The 24,994-nt window shown below is 36.0% G+C and overlaps 2 protein-coding genes across 14 annotated transcripts in view; one reads left to right on the forward strand and one right to left on the reverse strand.

Annotated features, from left to right (window-relative positions):
- Positions 1-16,376, reverse strand: part of ppfia4 (PTPRF interacting protein alpha 4) — a 130,873-nt gene extending 114,497 nt beyond the window's left edge. For all 12 annotated transcript variants that reach the window (XM_051122747.1, XM_051122743.1, XM_051122742.1 and 9 more), the window contains exon 1: positions 15,420-16,376. In XM_051122747.1, coding sequence (XP_050978704.1) covers positions 15,420-15,668 — 249 coding nt within the window. In that variant the 5' untranslated portion in view covers positions 15,669-16,376. The remainder of the gene's footprint in view (positions 1-15,419) is intronic.
- Positions 16,377-17,668: 1,292 nt separating this feature from the next.
- On the forward strand, positions 17,669-22,711 carry tmem183a (transmembrane protein 183A). 2 transcript variants are annotated; one of them, XM_051122761.1, is made up of 8 exons: positions 17,669-18,001; positions 18,111-18,200; positions 18,602-18,766; positions 19,020-19,179; positions 19,343-19,523; positions 19,600-19,680; positions 19,759-19,914; positions 21,573-22,711. In XM_051122761.1, the coding sequence occupies exons 1-8, from the start codon at positions 17,938-17,940 to the stop codon at positions 21,756-21,758; spliced, it is 1,083 nt and encodes a 360-aa protein (XP_050978718.1). In that variant the 5' UTR covers positions 17,669-17,937; the 3' UTR covers positions 21,759-22,711. The 2 variants fall into 2 exon arrangements, with proteins under 2 accessions (XP_050978718.1, XP_050978719.1); XM_051122762.1 differs by lacking the exons at positions 17,669-18,001; positions 18,111-18,200 and adding an exon at positions 18,433-18,523.
- The last annotated feature ends 2,283 nt before the right edge of the window (positions 22,712-24,994 follow it).

A 24,994-nucleotide genomic window follows, 5' to 3' on the forward strand; every position in this document is an offset into this window, starting at 1 on the left:
TTTTTCCCCCAATATCCTCATCTGATTTCTCCATCCATCTCTCAGAACTCTCATGCTAAATCAAATAAGCATTAATTATACATCTTATCCTTAAATACCCTACATACAGCCTCCTCACCATGCGCTAATGCTACCACTATGACTTTTTAAAGAGCGCTGGGCCTCAGAAGGGGTTGGCACTCCATTGATGTTGCCGGAGCGTTGCAGAAGGTTCGAGACGGGCTGTTTTCTGAAAAACTGCAGTCACACTGACAGTTAAGCTCTAGAGGGGAAATGCTTTCTTGTTCTTGGCCTGAGTGACGGACAGCTGAAGTTAATGTACTGCACACAGATCAACATGCCTGACATATTATGTGCTTCTGTAATATAAGGCTGGACATTTATACTGACAGATCATACACTGGAAGCTTACCAGGCAGAACAGCATATAATGACACAGCATATTTTGCTTATGGTTTTACTAGTGAAGGGTAAGTGCTGAACAATGAAAGCTTCAGGAATGCATCAGGAGGAATTTGTATGAAGAAATACACACAAAAATTATATGTTTTGCTAAAGATAAATAGGCCAAAATGGGTTCTTAAAAGGTTATGCAAAGTGGTAATCTTTTAAAATCCCACGAATTATAGCTCTTCATTCAGGTGTGACAGTTTCCATGTTGCTGCTAATATTCACCCCGTCTGATGGCAAGAAGGGACAAATTGGCATCTCGGTGCGCTAATCGCGCTGAGAGCCTTTGGTGGCAGATGGTTTGGCAAACCTACAGAGGCTAAGACACGGCATCAAGCTGCGTGAAAGCACTCACAGCAATATTTCATTAGTGTTCAAGAATCTTATCTTTACGTGAACGCACAAAGGAGTGAACTCTGGCTAGGGTTGTGTGCGGCACAGCAGGGACATCACGAGACACCAGCCGTGGGTGTGGCAGTGAGACACAGAAGTGGCAGAGCGGCACAGACAACAAAGAACCACCTTAACCCTTACTACTAAAGCCTGGCGACTAAATTGACCAGCCCTGTTTCTGCTGCCGACATGAATTACTCCTTAAAATGGGGATGTCAAAAGTATTGGTACGTTGATACTAAAATTAGAAAAAGCAATGGATGGTTTATCATTTGCATCATTGTTGTTGTGTTTGTATTGGTTGTCTTTTTACAATTCTTAATTACTTGTTTTTAATAGCATATTTGTTTTTGTAGTATGTTCCTATGAAGAATCATGTAACTTTACTGGTATTGACTAAGTAGTTTGTTGAATATGGGTTGTTGTGCTGTTACTTTCACACATGATTAGACTATATACATTTTAAGGCTGGGTTTTCACACAAATTTCATGTTTCTATACGATTTTGATATATAAACTTGCTATTCGATTTTCCAGTTTGATCCAATATTGATTATTTTGGATATATATCAGGTACAGTACATGCCAAATTATCTCAAGGGGAAAAAAAATGCTGTAAAATATACATGAGAGTCAGTTAGTATGACATTACTATAATATTGAAGGTTGAAATTTACTGATTTGTACACAAACGCTTAAATTACACTCAATGAAGTTTTATAATAATATAGTTTCAATTACATATTTATATTTTTACTCCAATTTGTTTTTTTAAAATGCAAACATTTATATGGTGGCTGTCATAAAAACCTGAAGGATTTATTCAAACATAAATTAAACATTGAAGAACAGTTAAAATAAGAGTGAATATGTTATATTGTGCATATATTTAGCAAAACACTACTCTCTAGAGTTCATTTTTCTATCTGATTAAAAATGTATGGTCACCGAATATGGTTTTCTGAGATAAATGTGACGAGGTAAATGTGACGTTACGTGACGTTTATGAACTGTTAAATTAATGTCTTTCCACGGATACAGATTTCGGTAAGTTGTACTCTTTCTTTTAACCCTCTGGGGTCGAAAAAAATTTTTTCTGATAATGCCAAAAAGAACTTCAATTACTCTGTCATTTTTGATCGTACAGATAAGAGCAATACATCAATCAAATCTGTAAGGAATCTACTTTTATTTGTGTACACTCATAATAACAACAACACTCCGTGATTTTGTGAAATAAAGAAAATAAACAGGGTGTGCAGTCTGCTGTGATCGTCATTAAGAAATGCGTCACTAAAAGGAACTAAAACTCAGCAAATACTCAACACAGAGACATGGGAGATATAATAAATATATTCTCTCATAAAACACTGTCTTGTCATCTGTTTCACGGGTTGTCCTACCCCTTGCTTCAAACAGGAGACAGCGATTTTAGATTTTCCCCATATTTTTGATCACTTTACTTTATCACAATGTCGAAATAGGCAGATATTTTGCCTCTTTATTTCCTACCTATACAAATGCTGCCATAAAATGAGTCACACACACATACAAAAAAAGAAGTCACAGCATCTCAAAAAATAAAAATAGAGCAAGTCATGCGAGGCTACACTCCTCACGTTCTCCTCTTTGCTCGCCTATACAGTGCAAGTGTCCTTAAAATATACATAAACGCTTTCATTTTTAGCCTGTGACACAAGTCAACATTTTAGCGTGACCTAGAAAAAGCTGTCAAACCGCACTTTTTCCCAAGCTCTGTAATTCTCACCTTGTCTCCAACATTTCACAGTTTTTTTCCCCCTCTGCACACAGTAACTGCCCTCAGACTAATCCCTTAAGATACTCAAAAACTCTCTCGCTTGCTCTGTGACTCTCTTCCTCTCACTTTGCTACACTCTTTCACTATTTGTCAAGTCACCAAAGCTTTCTTCCTAATCCCCTGCCACAGCATCTGAGCAGCATTACGCTCATATCACGCCTGGAGGAAAACACACCAAAGATTACAGACCAGTTTCACATATAATTCCTCAAGGGCCCGTACATGACCAACTTTGGCATGACAATCATAAACCCAGACCACCATGACTGTATCTTCCTGATTTTTATATGGTTGCTTCTACAAGCCTAGATCTCATAATCCCCTACAAGAGATGCTCAGACTCTGTCCTCGGCTGTTAAAGTCTTAAAGAAAAGGGTCCTTGAGAAATTGCAAATCAATTTCCCTTCTATTATATCAAGGGCCCTTGTCTCTTCTCACAGCTGATGTTAACATTAAGCTATAGATAGCAAAATGACTTATCCACCTTTTTCTTCAACGCAGAAGTAAGCCTATGGGTGAGACTTGCCAGTCATTATCAGCTGTAGGGAAATAATGAGAAGAATAACAACGTGCAGTAAACGGTAAAACTTCCACGATGTTCAAGTCTTTCTTTCTTCAGTCGTAAAGAAATTATGTTTTTTGAGGAAAACATTTCAGCATTTTTCTCCATATAATGGACTGATATGGTGCCCCGATTTTGAACTTCCAAAATCCAGTTTAAATGCGGCTTCAAATGATCCCAAATGCGGTTGTAAACGATCCCAGCCGAGAAAGAAGGGTCTTATCTAGCGTAACGATCAGTTATTTTATTAAAAAATAATACAATTTATATACTTTTTAATGCCAAACGATCGTCTTATTACTGTCTATGCAGGGTCCAAAGGTTGTCGGATTTCATCAAAAATATCTTAATTTGTGTTCTGAAGATGACTGAAGGTCTTACGGGTTCGGAACGACATGAGTAATTAACAGGGCTGTCAGTTTAATGCATTAACTTAATTAATTAGTTATAAAAAAAATAATGTGATTAAAATGTTTTAACACCATTAACACACTGCCCCGCCCCCAGACCTGTACATCATCTTATATTTAATATAGCTGACTGTTGACAAATATGATGCAGACCAACAAACTCCAAAAATTCAGTTATGCCCTAAAATGTACAAAAAATGCCCCTGTATGTTTATTTATATATAGCACATATCACACAATATCGCAGCAAGAGCAATATGACATGAGTGCTAATTTTGTCCCAATCTATCACAAACTTAAATATGATTTTATACAACAGTTCAGTAAATAAGAAGTTGATATTGTGTTATATTTTAAACACAATATTATGTTTTTGCTCAATTTTGCAGAGAACATATTACCTTTGTAGCCATAGCAGAATTGTTGTGCGTCTCCAAACAACACAGCGCCGTTTAGTTTCTGAATGAATCAGCGTTTTGAGCGAATCGTGTGAATCAATGATTCAAAAGCCCATTCATAAAGAGAGCCATTTACTTCATTCCTGAATGAATCAGCCATTTGAACAAACCAAATGAATAAATAAAGGACACATAAAGACATTTACCCCTACCTGCTGGCAGATTTAGTTTCTTGTTTAGAGTATCATTTCAAAAAAAAAAAAAAAGTGGAATAAAAATAAAAACATTAAAGGGATAGTTCACTAAAAAAATGTTTATGTGTAATAAATTCTATGTTAAATCAAATTAAAAGATTATTTCTAAAGCTACAATTTGTAATGTCTACTTGATACTTTCTCATTTAACACAAAAATAACTTTAATCTTTTGTGGGTATTTTCACAGTCAAATTTATTTTGCGATTAATTAGATTAATTAATCGAAACATCATGTAATTAATTAGATTACTAATTAATTACTCCTAGGACTCCTAGTAATTCCTTAGTAATTAATGACAATTTTCATATTTAATTTTCATTTTTGGGTGAACTATCCCTTTAAATTGGTAAAATCTTCTCTATACTACGTTCTTTTGTTTTTTAAATAAAAAAAAATGTTCCCTGAAAGGTACTTTGGAGAAAGCAAACTGGTTCTCTGACATCACTGCAAAAAATGCCTTTTTTGAACCTTTATTTTTAAGAGTGTAGTGCAAGACTCGATAAAAGCAGCTTGACACAAGTTACTTTGTCTAGGAACACAGGAGCATGGCTCCTCTAATTTAATTGCACTTGTAAAGCTGTCTGGGTAAAAGACCTTAATGTGAAAGTGTTGTTGAAGATCATTTGAGAATATTGTCCTTTCCTCCAGCACTTCTGTACAGTCAGCTGTGCGGTACAAGCTCGAGTGCGCAAATGACTTCAGACATAAGCCGGCCACACGCTTCGGGGTGCTCCATTTTAATTTAATTACATGCACATAAAAAAAAAAATCAGTGCGATTTTGTAGCAGAACAAAAATGACGTGAAGGGGCGGATCCAAATTTCTTTTCCTTTCAATCAGCTGCAATAGAAACCACGAGCCAGCTGACCCAAAAGATTTCCGGTGCTAAATGCCTGACATACTCTGATGTCAAGGTGGTTGGCTTAAAAAAATTTTGTTCTGAAAAACACAAGAATACATAGCAAATGGATTTACGTATGCTTGACATATTGTTCCGATATATCAGTAAACATAAATCAATAATAATAGAGTGTTGCTTCATCCAAACAAAGAAATGGAGTGAATCGTGTGCATGTGTGAGGTTAAATCAACAAATCGCCTGCAGCTGCTGGGGGAGGGTCCGGTGGCTCAGAGGTGTCATGCTGGAGATTACGGCAGCTGCCAAAAGCCATGTGATGCTGTTTTCACACCTGTGCTGGCACGGTACCAGTCTGCAATGGTGTGAGGATATTTAGTTTAAGAAAACAAAGCCAGTACTGTTTCTTTCTCATATTATAAACAAGCGCAAACTGAATTTGTCAATTTTGTGTGTGAGAAACAACAGTGGCATTTTCTGCATCATGTTATCTCTATAATATTGGCCCAGCTGCCTAAAATTAAACTGTCTGCTGGATCGCACTGTTCTCTGAGAGTAGAGTGTAAATTTTCAGAGAGTCTGCAAAACTGAGACATCCTCCAATGAGGCAGTGATGAGAAAATAGCATCTATTGATCAGGCTCATCTATCACTGAGAGCTGGGGAATGCTGAGTCGCTCAATGACGGGTGAGGAAGAGCAGTTGGGTTGTCAGTGAAGTACAGCTAATGTTATTCTAGGGGTTAATAGGATCTTCCGGGGTCTGTTGTCATAAACGCATTAATGTGAGGATTAAGATACTGTACACTCAGAAAAAAGTACAAAAATCACTTCAGTTAATAATATGTATGTTTAAAGGGATAGTTCACCCAAAAATGAAAATCCTGTCATTAATTACCTCATGTTCCAAACCTGTAAGACTTTTGTTTATCTTCAGAACACAAATTAAGATATTTTTAATTCTGACCCTGCAACTCTTTCCCCGCCAGTCTTTTTTAAAAAAGTTGCCAGCCACCGCCAGCATTTTTGGTGATTTTCACCTAAATTTGATGGCCCTCAGAATATTTTCTGCTATGAATATATAAACATTTTATATATCAAAATAAAGATCCGAGCCTATGCTTTTAAACAAAAACACTATTTTATTCTATCTTCATGTGTTCATGTTTTATCATCCTATTAGTGCAGATAGTTTTCATCAGAAATACATTTTGTACAAATAACTGAGAAAAATGCATTTTTATCAAAGCAGTGCATTTTCAAGCAAAATCATTCAGATGTCATATTCTTTCACCTATAAATAATTATATGAATAATTGAAATTGCATTCAACAAACAGACACACACACACATAAATACATATTCTATATATATATACATATATATACACGCACACACATATATACAAACATACATACATATACATATCCAAATCGCCAGGTTAACGGTCTATCTACGACACAACTGTAAGTTTCAGTATCTATTAAGGCATCTCCCTCACTGACTACTTCTTCCATATCCGATTCAAAATGGTTAAAACATGGGTGATCAGAGTTTGAGTCCATCAACAACTCCAGTGTCTGTTTAGGTGTTTAGATGTTTCATTATTAGTTTCATTATTATATGTAATATGGTCTACATTTTCTCTGACCCTTCCATTGACGCCGATCATCTTGTATTCGCACCTGGAAGACACAGAAGTCCCATAACTCATTCGGGGAATGCGCCAGGGCTTTCTCTACCGTAACACACCTAGAATGCGGACTCTTAATTGATGAGATATCTCAATGGCGGGGAAAAAGTTAATACACGGGGCATTGAAACTGCTTTTGAAATCATATTTGACTTTCACTTTCAAGATTTGTGATCGCATGTGCTCTGTGTATAGGCCTACTAGAGTGGCAGTACTTACCAAACATTTTACAAGATTAGCTGCTTGTCAGTGGTGCTCAGATAGTATCATAGATATTTTACATATAATAGTAGGTTGTATGTGTATTTTTATTTTTTTAATGCACAACTGCTTTTTACTTTCACTTTCGAGATTTGCGATCGCACATGCTCTGTGTATATTAGAGCGGCAGTTTTTGCCGCAAATCTTACAAGATTAGATGCTTGTCAGTGGTGCTCAGGATCTGCAAATTGTTCACTATTGTCCTCAGTCATCTCTCCTTACTGTGTTTATGTGGTAAGTGAAATTTTATATACTGTAATGTAACAGCCTACGCTAGCAAGCAGCTAACCATGTCCCTTTACTGGCTCATGTTATTTTATTTGAACATGTTATTTGTTTTCCGTGCCTTTCTGAATTCAGACACCTACCCATTCACACACTCCCTGCTCCGCTCTGTTGCCCGCTCCCTGCCAATGTTATCGTCAAATTTAAGCATTTATCTTAAATAAAAAGCTTTTGTAACATTATACATTACACCATTCAAAAGTTTGGATAACATATGTTATAGAAATTAATACTTTTATTTAGCAATGATGCTTTAAATTGATCAAAGGTGATGATAAAGTAGCATTTTGAGTAGCAAATCAGAATATTAGAATGATTTCTGAAGGATCATGTGACACTGAAGACTGGAGTAATGATGCTAAAAATCAGCTTGAATCACAGGAATAAATTACATTTTAAAATATATTTAAGTAGACAACAGTTACTTTAAACAGTAAAAAATTTTTTACTGTTTTTGCTGTACTCAAATAAATGCAGGCTTGGTGAGCATAAGACACTTCTTTAAAAACATTAAAAATCTTACTGTTCAAAAACTTCTGACTGGTAGCGTTTTTCTGCCTTAAATGAAATAAAAATTAAATATTTTTCTTTGTATTTTCATTGCTTTATTTTAACTAGATTTTTTACTGCATTTTTCTCCTTGCATTCAACATTCTGAATCTGCTTGGCCACACTGCCTGTGTGGTTAAAATGCTGGTTCCTCTAATTGTAACCAGTCACTCTTTGAAGCCATTAAACTTCAAATTTTATCAAAAAGCTGAAAATCACACTGCCGTTGTGACAGTTTTAAAAAGAAATTGATTTTAATCTATTTTAAACAGGGAAAATGACATAAAAAGGCAGTATTCATCACATACCCAAGCACAAAAAAGCAGAAATGCTCAATAGTTGGTCTCAACTCTCCTGGGCAGGACTTGACAGAGTATTCTCGTGTTTCAGACATAGACTGCTGCAGAATCCACCCCGTCACAGATCACACATAGCGTTAGGGTGATCAAACGGATCTCTTTTGCTATTTACCACAGCAGATTATTCAAGGGATTCTTGGAACAACTGCTCGGTGTGGTGGACAAATAAAACAATCCCACACTTGACCTCCATTCTACACAAGTGAGCAGATGACTCAGGATTTAACTGCTCAACTCAGGGACCATCTCCACATGCCAGTTCCTCTGAGCATCACACAGATAAACAGGGTACAGAGCTCCTCCCTCCAGCAGACAGAGACAGTCTGGCATTTCTACTCCCCGCTCACTGCATGGCATTCGGCCAGTTCACCAGCCCTCATCTGCACTCCAGTTCTCCCTGAATGGACAAACACGTCTGATTGACGGCACTGCTGAGAAGCCAACATCCCTGATAGACTATAATTTAAGAGTGAGAAGGAGGATGCTAACTCTGCACTGTGGCAAACCCCATGAGTGCACAGGACACATATTTCAGTCAGCTGTCCTCGCCAGTTGTCTTTAAGATGACTCTGCAGAATCAAGTCTGTATACTGTTCATGTATCATCACCATCATCAATACTGTCATCATGCTCTGCATTACCAATACACTCATAATCGATAACACAGTGCTGATGAATTTCCAAGACCTGACTAAGAGTAAAAGCACAGCTTTGTGTTTGCAAACCTACCCATATTAGCTGCCTGACAGCAATTACAGACCACCAAAACAGAAGTGATCAACCATGGCAAGGCATAATTAGCTTCATACACTACAGACAAAATAAAAGGTTGTGTGCTCTAAATGACTATCAAAGAGAAACAGTCTACTGCACCTACAGCAGTCTATGAAACTACAGCACAATACAAACGGGGAGTTATTCACTGAATCATGAAGAGGCTGAAGTGAAAGAACTGATATTTTAAAATTTGTACAATTTTCTGTGTTACCTGATTTGAGAGTCAAGTACTGAATTAAACTACACAGTAATAGACTGGCTTGGTTGTTTTAAATAAAATACAGTGAAATTAATGTTAAAAAGTGAGACTTTCTGATAAGAATTTCTATCTGTCCAAAAACATTTACTACAGATTAGTGCTGTCAAATTGATTAATCACGACATAATAAATCATATAGAAATGTTTGGGAAACCCTTGCAGAATCTGTGAAAATGTAAATAATTTTAACAAAATAAGAGAGATCATACGAAATGCATGTTATTTTTTATTAAGTACTGTCCTGAGTAAAATGTATATTTTACATTAAAGATGTTTACATATAATCCACAAGACAAAAAAATAGCTGAAATTAATAAAATAAACCCATACAAAAGTTCGGGAACCCTTGGTTCTTAATACTGTGTGTGGTTACCTGAATGATCTACTGTTTTTTTGTTTTGTGATAGTTGTTAATGAGTCCCTTATTTGTTCTGAACAGTTAAACTGAGTACTGTTCTTCAGAAAAATCCTCCAGTTTTCCAGCATCTTTTGCATATTTGAACCCTTTCCAGCAGTGATTGTATGATTTTGAGATGCATCTTTTCACACTGAAGACAATTGAGGAACTCAAACCAAACTATTAAAAAAGGTTCAAACTGCTCCAGACGGAAACACGATGAATTAAGGGTTGAAAACTTTTGAACAGGATGAAGATGTCCAAATTTTGTTGAAATATCATTATTTTTTCATTTAGTACTGCCCTTCGGAAGCAACAGAAGATACTTGCATGTTTCCCAGAAGACAAATTAAGTACAATTTACCTTCAAATCTGCAAATTCAAAAAGTTTTCACCCTCCAGCTCTTAATGCATCGTGTTTCCTTCTAGAGAATGTTTGAACCCAAATTGTGTTTAATTCCCTTAATTGTCTCCAGTGTGAAAAGATGGATCTCAAAATCATACATTCACAGCTGGAAAGGGTTCAAATATGCAAAAGATGCTGGAAAACTGAAAAATCTGCAGGACCTAGAGGATTTTTCTGAAGAACAGTGCTCAGTTTAACTGTTCAGAACAAACAAGGGACTCATGAACAACCATCACAAAACAAAAAAAAACATCGTAGATCATCTAGGTAACCTTACACAGTATTAAGAATATACACACAGAATATACACACACATACATGCATACATACACACATGTAAATATTTCTTAAGTACACACACATTTATTACATAAACTTTGTTATGACAGCACTACTACTGATTATTAAAAATATATTCTACTCTTTAAAAGGGGTCAGTAAAACTTATATATACATGTATGTGTATACATTCACATATGCATATAAATATGTACAGTACACACATATGTAAACAAAAACTCTTATTTTGGATGTGATTAATTGATTTGACAGCACTACTACAGACTATTAAAGGCGCAATAGGAGATCTTGGAAAATGCTAACTTTAGCCTGATAGCACTGAGAGTGAACATCCCACCCTCCCGGCAAATTACCGTCCAAAGCCACGCCTTCCGAATGCATGAACGCACACAGATAAGACACCCAGAGACAACATTACTACAATACCGAGTTTAAATGTTTAACAGCCCAGACAAGAAAACTGTGTGGTGCTAATAAGGCACGGGAGATGAGAAAATGGTGGATTTTTCCTGAGTTTAATAAAACAACCTCATGCGTCAATACACTCATCCACATACATGGGGATCGCACAAGGAAAATGTACTTAAGCATGCATCCAACTCAGGTCACAAACAGAAAGGAAATAAATAACATAAAGAGAGCCAGATGCCAGTAGGTCTTCACCTTTTCAGGGCCCTAAACATATCATTTTTGTTAAAGCAGAACTCCACTTCCAGAACAACAATTCACAAATAAATGTACTCATCCCCTTGACAATGAGGCACCAATGAAGTCCATTATATGGAGAAAAATCCTGAAATGCTTTCCTCAAAAACCATAATTTCTTTACGACCGAAGACAGAAAGACATGAACATCTTGGATGACAAGGGGGTGAGTAAATTATTTGTAAATTGCTGTTCTGGAAGTGGAGTTCTCCTTTAAACTTTGAATAAATGTTAATTGTATAAGTTTCATAAATGTAATTAATTAAACTTGCTTTTTGATTAATAAAATGTAATTTAACAATTAAAAAAAAAGAGAGCGAGTTCAGAAAAATTAAAATGGGAAAAACAGAATCCAGAAAAATTAAAACTGAAAAAAAAAAACAAAAAAAAAAACCACAATTTACTACTAACTAGCTTATCATCCTCAAAAGCATTCTTTGCATGCATCATCTCAATACCTTATAAACATGACTCAGATAAAAAAAGCCCTGCATGCCCTTACTCCCAGAAACTGCATCAAGACAGCCAATAAGATTACAGCTTGCCAGGTCAAGAAAGTGCAAACACTCTGAGGTCCTGTGTCATCTGAGGATAAGACTATACAGGCAATAAGTTAAATCAGTGGTTTTCAATGTAAACGCTAGCTGTAAACTAGATTAATTGGCCTCTTAGCAACAGTCTCACATGCTTCAGAGCATCAGATGAAAGCAGGCATTTTGCTTTGAACTGTCCTAGACATGCAAGCAGCAAGAGAGGAAGTCCAATTTTCCTCTAGAGACAGACGAGTGAGGCATCTCTCAACTACAAAAGCTAGTCCCAGTCTCCGTTTCCAGGGTTCAGTCACCTCCTTTTAAAACTAGTTTGCAAGTAACAGAGTCTTAAAAATCTCCCACAGGCACAGAGTGCTTGAAGATTCATATTATCCCACCTATTAAGTGGCTGGATGAGCTGGGTGACGTAAACTGAGAAGTAAGCTGCTTTTGCATCACTTATTTGGAAGGTAAAATTGGAAGGAGGGAGACGGGAGGAAGGATGGGGCGGGATACTCAGATGAATCGATATATATCACTTGTGTCCTTGGCGAATGACCAAAAAGAGCAACATGATACAGAAGAAGAGACACTAGTGCAAACCCTCTACGGTCATTGAACCGAAGCTTTATCTACAACTCAAGTGCATACACCTCAGAAGGAAAAATTAAATCATTTTGAAATGCAAAAATGTAAGACTTTTCTTTAAACTGTGACCTTGTTGCCATTATTTGACTGGGATACAAGCACAATCACCACCGCTGATGTTTCTGGGACACAGGAAATTCCAGTAAATGATGCACCTTTGTGAAAACAAGCGTTTACCTGGCACCAGCAGTACCACAATGCATCTCATAATTGAGTGGGTCTGAGAAACTGCTAAACCTAAAATGAATAATAGATCAGTTTTAGCTCTTCTGCTGAAAACAGCTAATCTGGGAACATTTCTTCTGAGACAATTAGTTTATATAACTACATATTTGTTGGACATTTCCTCCACATAATACCATATTAATGGTTACTTAAGTCAGAAACAATGAGGAAACCTTTAAAGGGATAGTTCATCCAAAAATGAAAATTCTGTCATTAATTACTCACCCTCATGTTGTTCCAAACCCGTAAGACTTTAGTTTATCTTCAGAACACAAATTAAGATATTTCTGATTAAATCCGAGAGCTTTCTGACTTTGTGTAGACAGCAACGCAGCTGATACATTCAAGGCCCAGAAAGGTAGTAAAGACATTGTTAAAATAGTCCACGTGACAGCAGTGGTGCTTTTGTGAACATGTGTCAAACACTGACAGAGAAGAGAAGAAATTGTTGAATAAAGTTGTTATTTTTGTTTTCTTTGCACACAAAAAGTATTCTCGTAACTTCATAACATTAAGGTTGAACCGCTTGAACGTGTCAGTTGCGTTGCTGTCTAAGCAAGGTCAGAAAGCTTTCAAATTTCATCAAAAATATCTTCATTTGTGAACTATCCCTTTAAGCCCTCAGTTTTCTCACTGCCATATTCATTTGGCTACACTGACAGTTTTCACAAAATCTTGTTTTTAACAAAGCAGCTTCAAAATTCACAAGTAATTTTAACCACAGACATCAGAAACCCACTATTTCAAAAACCCAGGCAAAATCAGCAAGCGAACCAACCCACAGAAAATTCGCTTTTTAATTGTTTTCAGTACAAACTGATGTGATAACTGAACATTTTACACAGTGCAACAGTTGGGATCCAGAAGTAAAAATCCATTCATTTTAGGGGATTTGATTTTAAAAAATAACTGTTAAAGGCAGTCCTACTGTGAGCTACAAGGTTGGTGTTTGCTTTTGTTGAAGTCATCAGCCTGCATTATTTCAAATCATTTTTTAAAATAATAATGCTCAACGACAAAATTCCAAGTGAAAACCTACATTACACGTGATTCTGCAAAGAAATCCCCACCAATGAGTAAACTGCGCCTATCCACTCCCATGAAGCACTGTGAATTATGGAGACTTAATACACGTACTAGTAAGTAAGTAAGTAAGTAAAGTTTATTTATATAGCACATTTCTCTCAGCGAGCTGACCAAAGCGCTTAACAAAATCAAAAGATAAAAACATAGAACAAATAAAACAAAGAGTAAAACAATAAAACAGTAAAACATAAACAAAATCCAATCAGAAAGCCTGGGAGTAAAGGTGTGTTTTCAACATCGTTTTAAAAGTTGTAATAGATGGTGCAAGGCGGACATCCAGTGGCAATTGATTCCAAAGACGGGGGGGCGGCGACTGAAAAAGCCCTATCACCCTTTGTTTTCAATCGTGATCGAGAGACAACTAAAAAAAGCCCTATCAGAAGATCTTAAAGATCTAGAGGATGAAAGAGGAGTAAGCAGATCTGTGAGATAAGAAGGGGCTTGACCATTAAGAGCTTTAAAAACAAACAACAACATTTTAAATTGAATTCTAAAATGGACAGGGAGCCAATGAAGAGAAGCTAAAATTGGTGTAACATGATCAGTTTTCTTTGCCCTGGTCAACAGCCTTGCAGCAGCATTTTGTACCAACTGTAGACGTGCAATGGATGACTGAGGAAGACCCAAATATAATGAGTTACAGTAATCAAGACGAGAGGTGATAAAAGCATGAATGACCTTCTCCAGGTCTTGAAAAGACAAAAATGATTTCAGTCTCGAAATGATCCGTAACTGATAAAAACTATTCTTAACAACTGCATTTATTTGCTTGGTCAAGCAGAGTTCAGAATCCACAATAACACCAAGATTCCTGACCTGGGTGGAGACTGAGGAAAAATGTTTGCCAAGCTAATTGATAATGGAATAGAATACCCCATTCACAATGTTTAACAAGAATTTTTTCCCACTTTTTTTGTTTCAAATCAAAGTTTGTATTCATGCGATTCCACTCATACACTTAAAAAATTCTGGGTTAATTACAACCCAGCGCTGGGTGAAATAGTGGCAAACCCAGTGATTGGGTTGTTTTGACCCAGCTGTATTTAAGTCAACTGTTGCTTAAAAATTACTACATAGCTGGCTTAAAATCAGACACATAATTATTAAAGGCATCAACAATAATCAAAAGGTGAACATTTATTAATGATCAATTTTAAAATTATTATTTATTTATTATTTATTCAACTTATTAAGAAATGTTCATTTATTGAACACATCACATATTAACATGTTAATTTCCAACTTAATTTGGGTTCATTTTAAGCAAGAAATACATTAATTTTTAAGTAATAGTTGAGTTAAATGAAGCTACCCAGAAGGTTGGGTTAAACATTTAAAACAACCCAATCGCTGGGTTTGTCCATATTTTACCCAGCGCTGGGTTGTTTTTAACTCAGCATTTTTTGAGAGGTTTGGCTAGTAACTTTTTTAAAATCCCTATTTGGGAAAAACACCTCCAGAACCAAAAACATTCATGTTTTAACATGAAATACATCATCAAATATATAAAAAGATATAAACATATAAAGATAACTATAGAAAGACATTTAAAGAAAGAACACACTTCTCAGGCGATATCAAATAAATGAGCTGAAAATAACTTTTATTCTTAATCTACTGTTAAACTTAAGCTAGCTGTTCATAAAAAGGACATCAGCGCTAGCTTCATGCATTTTTTTTAACTTCCAGTAGTTTAAAGTTTTACAGTAAAACCACATTTTTTTGCGTAAATAATGATCTCCACAGTAAGCCATTACGCAACTTCCTGTGTACCTGTGTCAGGTATGTGAGTTTACCTGCGGTAGCGCGGAGTTGAGCTGTCTCTGAAGCACATCTCTTTCATGAAGCACATCCTGGAGTTTGGTCTGCGACTGGATGAGGGTCTCCTGTGTCTCCCGTAAAGACTCCAGCAGCTTATCTCTCTCATCCAACATATTCACCATCAGCTGTTCAAAATTAGACTCGGCATCCGTGCCGTTCTGAGAGCCTCTCTGGGAACTCACCGAGTCCCCCTCATTTATGGTTGGCATCACTTCACACATCATATTGCTCGGTGTTCTATGAAGTCTAAGTCAAATTAGAAATTGCTTTGATTTTTTTTTTTTAATTCAGATTTGAAGTGCACTATTAATATGTAGTGGCATATAAATGCACATTAAACATGTCCGAGTATTTTTAAATGAAAATGCATCCTCTAATTGGACTAATTGCATCCCTGTCTAGATTCTTCACACACCTTGACCTCTCTGGTCCATGACTGTCGGCCTTTTCCGCTCTGACATTATCCACCTAGTTTGACTTGGAACTCAATGCATTTCGCTGGACGCTCATCACAGGACTCGTGGCACACATATTCCGATTTCAGCTGATTGAACCTCGGCGCCCTTCGCTTTAACATCCACCAGTTGCCATTAGCCTTTCAGAAAACGGTGAAATTCGCGTCTGCCGCATCCTCCAGATCCCTCTGCCACCATCATCATCATCATCATCTCCTTGCACGGCGAGCCGAGCGAAGCGCTCCTCCCTCTACGAGCTCATTCCCGCTTGGAACACAGCGATTCCGCTATCTCCACAAACATTCGCGCATGTTTTAAAATATAACTGCACCGACGCTTTGGTGGACGTCAAGGTTAAACGTCTCCCACGTCGTCGGCGAAAATCATATCCACCCGGCGTGGCTCTATAAAGCTCGTCCAAACAGCGTAAAACCGGAGTTCCTCACATCAGCACCACGCGACTACATGACTGTCATACACGAGAGGCCAGTGAGAGAAATGGTGTCATGCGCAGCTCCCTCTGGCGGCAGGCAGGTTCATAGAAACGACGGACCTATCATGAAGTGCCCATGTATTTTTTTTAATCAAAAACCCCAAAAACGAAATTTTCTCATTGTTAGGAAATCTAATTATCTTTTAAAAATCTCATATTTCTATTATTCTTAAATGTTATTCAGCTGTGTTGTATTTTTGAGTACTGTTTACTCATTTTAATAATAAAAAACGGTTATAAAACACATTTAGTCACACTGGCTTTTATTAATATGGAAGTTCTCTGCAGCTAATATTTTAGAGATTATGATATATAGATAGATAGACAGATAGATAGATAGATAGATACATACATACATACATACATACATACATACATACATAGATGATAGATAGATAAATATAACAATATAAATAAAATAATATTTTCTCAAATAAAAACAAAATTAATTTAAGCCTAATGCTTTTGATTCCTTTATGCAAAACGAACCCTTTTTATTTTTAATCAAATGTGCTTACAACAGCCTTATGAATAATCTTTTAATGTATCTCATGAACTTTTTCAGAAATACTGAAAATGTGAAAAATTTCGAAGTTCAGTAATCTTTTTATTGTTTGAAGAGATTCTCCAGTATATTTACTTGTACCATTGTTGCTACTTCAAGACAGTTTAAACAATAAAAAAGTAACAGCAAAGAAGAGTCAGAATCTCATATCCTATTATTCTTATGTTTTCCAACTTTGTTGTATTTTTAAATACTGTTTGCTCGTTTTAATAAAAAAAAAGTTATAAACACATTTAGCCACATTTGCTTTTATGTATATGGACGTTGTCTGCAGCTAATATTTTCTTGACCAGAGGTGATGGATGGAAGAATAAATAAATAAATAAATAAGAGAAAAGACAGAAAACACAACTCTGAGTTTTTTCCTCAAAAATTAAAAGAAAATGATTTTAACTTAATGTTTCTTATCCCTTGCGAAACGAACAATATTTATTTTTAATCAAATGTGCTTACAAAAGCCTTAGGAATAATGAATCATCTTTTATTGCATTTCATGAATCTTATCAGAAATACCTAATCTAAAAGGATTCCATTCAAATTACATGCGACTTTTCTTGAGCTTCGATAGTCTTTTTATTGTTTAAAGAGATTCTCCAGTATATTTATTTGTACTATTTTCGGTACCTCAAGACACTTTAAACAATAAAAAAAAAAACAGCTGAGATTACGTCATGGTTTGTCTTCTTAAACGTAACCATTTTTTCGCTGTAGCCTGAGGTTATGAATATACACCGTCTGATTGGACGAATCTTCTCACATATGATTTCTGTGTCCAATTAGCGGTCAGTCTGGTGAGTCGTCTGCTCTCTGAGATCTCGCGATGATGTACGCGACCTTGAGCGTCAGTTCCATGATGGCTGAAGATCCTGGAGGAGCTTTCTTTAATTTCACCTTCATTTTTATCGGATTTTCGTTACCTCTGCTGGAAAGATGGCAGGGCACACAGCCTCGATAAACGGCCATAGACCCCCGCTGTCGTCATGCCCAAGAAAGGGAACCGAAAACGGCTGAAATTTAAGGCCGAGGATGTTTGCTCGGAGTCAGGTAATAGCAGAGCGAGGCGGGCTGATGTTATGATGTGTGTTGCGTGTTATAGCCAAAGTCCATTCTTAGGATATCTACTTTTCTTGTTTTCCTTAATATTTTCTTACAGTAACTGTGGCTGACTATGCCAACGCCGATCCCGCCATCGTGAAGTCGGGGAGAGTTAAAAAGGCGGTTGCTAACGCAATTGAAAAAGAAGGTAAATTCAGAAATATCACGTATGCAATCCCATTCCGCTACTTAAGAACGAAAAAAATGTTTTGGTAAATATTATGACAGAAGTCTTAATTGTGACTTTTCATGTCATAATTTGTATACGGCCTTGGATTAGACTTGATGTTCACTCTTGCTCCTGAAGCTCCTCAGTTTAGCTCTCATATTCCTTGCCTGTACTTTACAATGACCACTGAACACCTTTAATTAGCTTAATTAGCTGATACAGGTGTGTTTGATTAAAACCCAAAATCTCCAAAAGCAGGTCTGAACAGCTGGTTCAGTTCATTTAGAAGATGGTTTTATCCAGTATGTTCAAAATAAATTTCTTTTATGCCATTTGACATTTTAAAATACAAAATATTCAAAATCTTTATTCTGTTTTAGTGAAATTACTCTGTGGGCTTGAGGCATCCCAGGGTCCCGTGCAGGAAGTGCTCTCCTCTGCAGTTGGTGTGAGTAATGCAGCCCGTGAGAGCAGTGATGAACTTGACTCAGAGGAAGGGGATGAAATCAAAGGGTCCCGCAAAAAGAAAAACAAAAGACGCAAAGGTATCTGAAGAGTGATTGGCCTAGTGAGTGTGTTAATGCAGAGATGTAGGGCTTGTTAAGATCTAGGGTTAATCCCAAACTAGGGTTTGTGAGTTGAGGAAAAATAGAATTAAAATGTAAAGTTAAAATACAAACAAAGATTTAATAAAAACAGTTCATTTGTTTACCTGCATGTCATTTGACCATTAACACCAGTGAATATGCAATTCTTGAGTTTGAGATTTTAAAAAACTTCTCTCATTACAAATGTCAGAAAACAGCGAGAGCATAGATGGAGAGGAGTATCCTGTTGATATTTGGCTTCTGCTTGCTGCATACATTCGGCCAGAAGACGTCTGCAGATTCTCTTTGATCTGCAAGAATGCTTGGACTGCGACGTGCACGGCTGCATTTTGGACACGACTCTACAAAAGGTAGGCAGCCAAAAACTAGTATTAAACTCTTAAAACAAAGACTGAATGGGGGAAAAGTACTTCCAGAGCCAAGGCTGCTGAAAAAGTGTGTGTGTGTGTATATGTGTGTATATATATATATATATATATATAATTTATTATTATTATTATTTTTTTTACCCAGGCATTATAATCTTGATGCAGACCTCCCTGATCGCCTTCAACCTGATTCTATTGCGAAGATGCGTTGTCTTCGTGCTCGTGTGATTCGCTCGCTTTTTCACTTATATGAGCCCTTTAGTTTGCGGGTGTCCAAAAGCCCTCCTCTGCCTGAATCTACGCCTACCACACTCCTCAATTCCAAGGTGTGTAGATGTACTGTAATTTTTAAACCCATTTAATGTGAGGATTTTTGTGTTGATGTCTTTCTTGTTCCCACAGTGTTTGTTGTTTTGGGTCAACAAAGTATCTGGAAGTAGGTCAGAGCCAATGTGGGAATTCAACTTCAAGTTTGTGAAACTGGTATGTTCACCACACTGTCATAAAAGTAGAATATGAGATGATTCCACTGTTTTAATTTGGTTGGTTTTTCTTTTTCAGCCAACCAAGGGTAAAAACGGATGTGGTTTGAATCTTCAGCTGCCCAAGCAGTATAAAGATGTTCACACTAATCCAGACTCGGACTGTTATCTGCTGCGGGTCACTACCCTCAATTTCATTTTCACTTCTGTTGTTATGGGCATGACATTAACTTTGGTAAGTGATGAGATATCATATAATTTCACATTGTTGAATTACAGGATTTTAACATGCGTAATCATGCTGCTGGGTTTCTTATCAGGTCATTAAGGCTGGAATACACTACAATTGCAAAAAATAAAGTTTGAATTTTGAGAAATAAAGTCAGAATGCAAGATTTTTTTTTTTTTTTTTTCTGTCAGAATTGGATTTTAAAACTTGAAATTGTGAGTTTATATCTCAATTCTGACTTTATTTCTCACAATTGCGACTTTATATCTTGCTATTTCAGCTCTATATCTCAAAATTGTGAGTTTATGTCTTACAGTTCTGACTTTATTACTGAGCAAATGAGTTAAGTCAGAATTGAGTTAAGTCTTTATAACTCGCAATAGTGAATTTATCTCACAAATATAAACTTGCAATTGCAAGAAAAAAAAGACAATTGTGAATTTATATCTCAATTCTGACTTTATTTCTCGCTATTGCAACTTAATATCACGCTTTTCTGACTTTATAACTCAAAATTGTAATTTTTGTATCACAAAATTCTGAAAATAAAAGTCAGAATTGCAAGTTATAAGCTTGCAGTTGTCAGAAAGTCAGAACTGTGAGATTCAAAACATGCAATGGTTTCACACAAAAAAGGGAAGAAAAAAAAGAGAGAAGTGGGTTTGGAACACACTCAAAACAAGTCTGACAGTGTGTGAGCCTTAGTTTTAAGATTTTTGATACATATAATGTATAGAAGTCTCTTCTGCTCACCAAGCCTGCACTTATTTGATCTAAAGTACAGCAAAAACAGTAAAAATGTGAAATATTTTTGCTATTTAAAATAACTGCTTTTAACTTGAGTTCATTTTAAAATGTCATTTATTCTTGTGATTTAAATTTTTGACCTCATTACTCCAGTTACATGATCCTTCAGAAATCATTCTAATATTCTGATTTACTGCTCAAAAAAGGTATTATTAATAGTAGTATATTATTATTATTATTATTATTATTATTATTATTATTATTATTATTATGTTGAAAACGGCTGAGAAGAATTTTTCAGGTTTCTTTGAGTAGAAAGTTCAGAAGAACAGCATTTATCTGAAATAGAAATGTTTTGTAACATAAATGTTTATCATTTATCATTATAAATATCAGTTTTGATCAATTTAAAGCATCCTTGCTAAATAAAATTATTGATTTCTATCATTTGAACTGCAAATCAGCATATTAGAGTGATTTCTAAAGGATCGTGTGACACTGAAGACTGGAGTAACAATGCTGGAAAGTTAGCTTTGATCACAGGAATAAATTACATTTATAAAATGTATTCAAATAGAAAGCAGTTATTTTACAATATGACTGCTTTTGCTAAATTTTGGATCAAATAAATGCAGGCTTGGTGAGCAGAAGAGACTTTTTTTCTTTTTCTTTTTTTTTTTTTTTTTTTTTTAAAAACATTAAAAATCTTACTGTTCAAAATCTTTTGACTGGTAGTGTATGATGCCTAGTGTTTGAATCTGTAGTCTCATGAACTTCAGCATTGTATTCTTATTAGAAAGTGGAAGTCATAACTGATGATGCTTCGCATTCCAGACCCAGCTGTTTTACTTGTATTTTCACTACAAGTCATGCTGATGTCATAAGTGGCACTGAATCATTTGCTCCTTGTCTTTCAGTTCACCATTAATGTGAGCACAGACATGAGGCACCATCGAGTGCGCCTGGAGTTCCAGGATTCGCCAGTCATTCGAGGGAAGAAGCTTCGGGGTGAACAGGGGGTGCAGGTAGTGCTGGACCCTGTACACAGTGTGCGCCTCATGGACTGGTGGCACCCTCAGTACCCAACATCCTCATACAATTAGAATGATGAACTCCAATCTTCTCAATTGCAGAAACATTGCAGAAGACAATTCAGGCCCGTTTCGACCAACCCTGTGTTTTGGCTTGGCAATCTTGTTTTGTTTTTTTTTTTCTGTTGAATTTTACACTTTGCACTTAGTGTGCTGCTTTTATGGACTCTTTAGTTTTGATCTGTCCAAACTCAAGGTCTCAAGACAATGTATGTGGCGATTGAATTTGATAGTCTGGGTGGCTGCCATATTTAATTCGATACAAATTAAAACAAATTGGTTACAAGATAAAGGTACACAAGATGGGAGGCTCAATATGTCATGTTGCTATGTTCCCTTAGAAATCCATTTATTTTATTTTTTTCTCCACTTGAATGATCAAATTCCAAGTGCACAACATTACGACCCTCAGAACAGACTCTGTATGCCGCCTTCAGTCTTTATGGCAAAAATCTTTTCAAATTAAATATGGCATCTACTCCAGTACACGGTATGCTTTTCTAGCCCCTTGAGTGGTTTATAACTATTGCATAGCAGGGTTTGCATGACTCTAATCTTGAATCATATGTGATTTAATAGTCAGTTGTCGCTGGTTTTTGTTTTTTTCTTTAATAGCATTCCCAAGATTCACCTTAACTCTGTAGATTTCTTATTCTGTCTCTGCAAATTTCTAAATCCGTAAACAGGATGACCATTCAATCTAAAAATAAGAAGTCTCTGAATTAAATAAAAGGCTGGTCAGCTCTGAAGAGGTGTAGTGTAACTCATTTTGAATACCCTTTAGCTTGGTGTTAGATTTAGGGAGAAAAGGCTAAGATTTTACGTAATCTGTGCTATCTGTGGGGCCTTTCTGAGTTCAGTTTTGCTACTGTGCATGCTTGCCTAGTTAAATTGCGTCTGATTGACTGCATTGGTGAGGGAGTTTCTACATGTTGTAGATATTAAAGTGTCTTTAGTTAAGAGAATGTTATTGTTTCTGGCCAAGAGGAGTTATTAAATTTATAGATAAAACCAAAGTTAATGTATTTCCTTATTCGAGGGGGAGGGGGAGGGGGGGAATGGGATAAATACTGACACCCTGTGGGCTAATCTGAAACAACTTCTGAACCCAACCACTAAGTTTATTCCTGTGACAAAACTGAATTTTTAGCATCATTACTCTAGTCAGAAATTCTTCTAATATTCTGATTTACTAAATTTCCTCAGGTTTCCTGGATTAATGGAAAGCTTAACTGTTTTAAATATTGATGATGATAATAATAATAAATGTTTCTTGAACTGCAAATCAGCCTATTAGAATGATTTCTGAGGGATCATGTGGCACTAAAGACTAGTGTAAGGATCCCGAAAATTTAGATTTAAACACAGGAATAAATTACATTTTAAACTGTATTTAAATAAAAAGCAGATATTTTAAATAGTAATTCATAGTAATATTAGTAATAGTAATGTTTCACAATATTACTGCTTTATTTTGGATTAAATAAATGCTGGGTTGGTGAGCAGAAAAGAATTCTTTAAAAAACAATATAAAATGTGTACTTTCTACTATAAATGGTTTTTAACTAAGATATACGAAAAAAAAATATATTTTTAATAAGAATTAATATTACAATTATATAAAAATGTTTTCAGATTAGACTTGAATTGTTTTTTTAATTCATTAACGTTTACATGAAGCTGAACTCCATTTCCCACAATGCTCTGTGAGCGCTGTGATTGGTGACTACGGCTGTCACAAGAGCCTACAGGTGACTGGTGTACAGCGCTGTCACATCACACAGCGCAGTCAGAAAACAAATCGCACATCACACAGGGGAGTGAGTTCTGCTGAAATTATCGAGAAGTTGTAAACGGTGCTCTTTTGCAGTTTCGCTTCCATACGAACGTAGAGGGAACTGATACCAGGTTGACTTTAAGACTGCACAATTGCCGCTCCTTTCCAAAAACTACGTCCCAACTTTGTACTTTCTGACCTTCAGCGGGTAAGTGATACAGCCCATTGCGCTCCACTCTTGTGTCTAAATAAGTCTGCCTCTGCTCGACTTGTATTCATTTCCAGCTTATTCCATAGCGACAGTATTTACATACATCGCTTAGCCTACATGTTAACAGAAAACAGAACCCAAGCTGGTGCGTATGCTTTCCCTTTTTTGAAAGTCATTGAATTTGGCTGGAGAGAGAACTGACTCAAAACTGTATAATGATAAACTCAGTTTTGCTTAAAATGATAAGTTATATTTTCTCCCTGACGTAAATATTGTATATAAGTACATTTTAAATGCTGCTTATGAGTTAATGTAATACGTAAACCTTTCAAGTTGGATGTGCTTTTATAGTTGGCGCACAGCCATATACCGCTGTTTTACTGATACCCGATATGCATAAACTCTAAATATGTATAAACAGCGTTGGCGATATGTCTTATGTAATGCGAACAGCGCAACGCAAACCCTCACATATGTGCTCCCTATAAAAGTGTTAGTTATTTACACGTAGCGTACAAATATAGTGTGCATGTTATTAATAGGCAGCATAAGTAATGCCTGTGAATATACTTCCTAGTCTATCTGAGACAGCTTCAGTACGGCTATGTATGCAGATCCATATTAAAGAAAAAACGAAGATATACATGTAAAACGCACCAATATTAACGTGAATATTCTAGTGCAGGTAAATGCAGTCATTGTTATTTTTTAGTTCAATATTTTGACAATACTAACCACAGAGCTGTTTTAAAGATCTAGCTGTAATAGCTATGGGTATTTAAGATTGCATTGGTTTAGTTTATTCAAATATCAGATAACCCTGACAATAAAAACCGGTACATGGTTACATATAATCCCGTATTCAGATTTAGTAGAGCAAAGACGTGAACAATGTATAGAGGTTTTTGGCTCAGTGAAACTGATAGTATCAAGCCAATCCTTTGTTAGTTTGTTGTTGCGTGTCTTTCCCTTCTGCCATCCAAGTACACAAACCTCCACTAAGGCAAATGAGAAACATTGGTAGTTGATGCAATATTGAAATACATCTTTAGTCAGAAAAAAAAATTAGACAAGTAAAGATGGTTCCATTAAACTAAGTTCTATACAGTTAAAAAAAAAAAAAAAAAAAAAAATTTTTTTTTTTTTTCCTTTTTTGCTGACTTTCACAGAAGTGGAAATTTCTGCTTTGTGCTTTTCAGTGAATTGGCTGGGCCTGTCTAAATGTTGTCTCTGCTGCTTTCTTTATAGTTAAGCTGAATC

Source organism: Labeo rohita, chromosome 11 (assembly GCF_022985175.1).
Source record: "Labeo rohita strain BAU-BD-2019 chromosome 11, IGBB_LRoh.1.0, whole genome shotgun sequence".
NCBI lineage: Eukaryota > Metazoa > Chordata > Actinopteri > Cypriniformes > Cyprinidae > Labeo > Labeo rohita.

Coding starts and splice junctions, on each gene's coding strand:
- tmem183a (XM_051122761.1), top strand. CDS start 17,938: ATGCCCAAGAAAGGGAACCGAAAACGGCTGAAATTTAAGGCCGAGGAT. Junction 18,002..18,110: donor GGATGTTTGCTCGGAGTCAG/GTAATAGCAGAG, acceptor ATTTTCTTACAG/TAACTGTGGCTGACTATGCC. Junction 18,201..18,601: donor TAACGCAATTGAAAAAGAAG/GTAAATTCAGAA, acceptor ATTCTGTTTTAG/TGAAATTACTCTGTGGGCTT.